Source organism: Meleagris gallopavo, chromosome 25 (assembly GCF_000146605.3).
Source record: "Meleagris gallopavo isolate NT-WF06-2002-E0010 breed Aviagen turkey brand Nicholas breeding stock chromosome 25, Turkey_5.1, whole genome shotgun sequence".
In the NCBI taxonomy this organism is placed as follows: domain Eukaryota; kingdom Metazoa; phylum Chordata; class Aves; order Galliformes; family Phasianidae; genus Meleagris; species Meleagris gallopavo.
In genome coordinates, this window is record NC_015035.2 from 2,060,359 (window position 1) to 2,061,281 (window position 923).

General features: G+C 64.7%; 1 protein-coding gene across 1 annotated transcript; it reads right to left on the bottom strand.

Moving 5' to 3' along the window:
- Positions 1–39: 39 nt before the first annotated feature.
- On the bottom strand, positions 40–904 carry LOC104914282 (sestrin-2). The gene is made up of 3 exons (XM_010723312.3): positions 675–904; positions 472–587; positions 40–330 (listed from the first exon to the last, which is right to left on the bottom strand). The coding sequence occupies exons 1-3, from the start codon at positions 790–792 to the stop codon at positions 55–57; spliced, it is 510 nt and encodes a 169-aa protein (XP_010721614.2). The 5' UTR covers positions 793–904; the 3' UTR covers positions 40–54.
- Between the last annotated feature and the right edge of the window lie 19 nt (positions 905–923).

Consider the following 923-nt stretch of genomic DNA (forward strand, 5'->3'; position numbering starts at 1 on the left):
GGGGGGGAGGGTGATGGAGAAGGGAGGGGGACGTCAGCCCTGTGCCACAACCCATCAGGGCACCCATTTCCAGACCCACAACCCCCTCAGCTGAACCCAGGGGCTGCTGCAGGGTTTGGGGAGCAGACGAAGGACCCACCGGATGCCGAAGACGCAGTGCACGTAATTCCAGATGGCGCGGCGCAGCATGGAGGTGTCGACACCGCAGTGCATGGCGATGGTGTTGTAGGTCAGGTTGTAAACAACCTGGAACTTCTCATCCAGCAGCTGCCCCACGTCGGGGTACAGCCGGTTGATGAGGGAGAAGCCGTGGTCCTCCCAGGTGTAGTCCTGAAGGGAGAGAGCACAGGGAAGGCGGTCACCCCTCCACCCCCCCCAGCTACCAACGCTGCTGCTTTGGCTCCAGCCCGGTCCCAGCCCTCAGCCCCCGTGTCGATGCGATGCCCCGTATTTGGGGTGAGGGGGACCCACCTGAGCACGGAAGGTGGGGGGTGCCTGCTCGCCGCGCCGCGTGAAGTCCTTATAGCCAAACTCGGGGTCCTCCACGAAGCACAGCATGCCGGATTGCAGGGCGTGCTCCGTGACATCTGCAAGGTGCAGCTGTGAGCACCGGGATGGGGCCGTCCTGCAGCCCAGCAATGGGGCCGGCATCCCCTGCAGGGACCCCTTCCTACCCGATGGGGCCACCAGCAAACTCTCCGTCTTCTCCATCTCAAAGCGCGTGGCCATCTCCTCCTGCGTGACGCCCTCCTCCTCCCTCTGGCTGTCCCGCAGCAGCTGCATCCTCTCCATCAGTGCCTCCACCTCACGCACGGCATCCCTGCCCTGGGGAAAGAAGAGGGGCAGGCTCGGTGCCACCGGGGGGCTGCAAACACTGTGCCCCCTCTCCCCCCAAAAAAACCTTCATACAAGGGGCCGGCCCA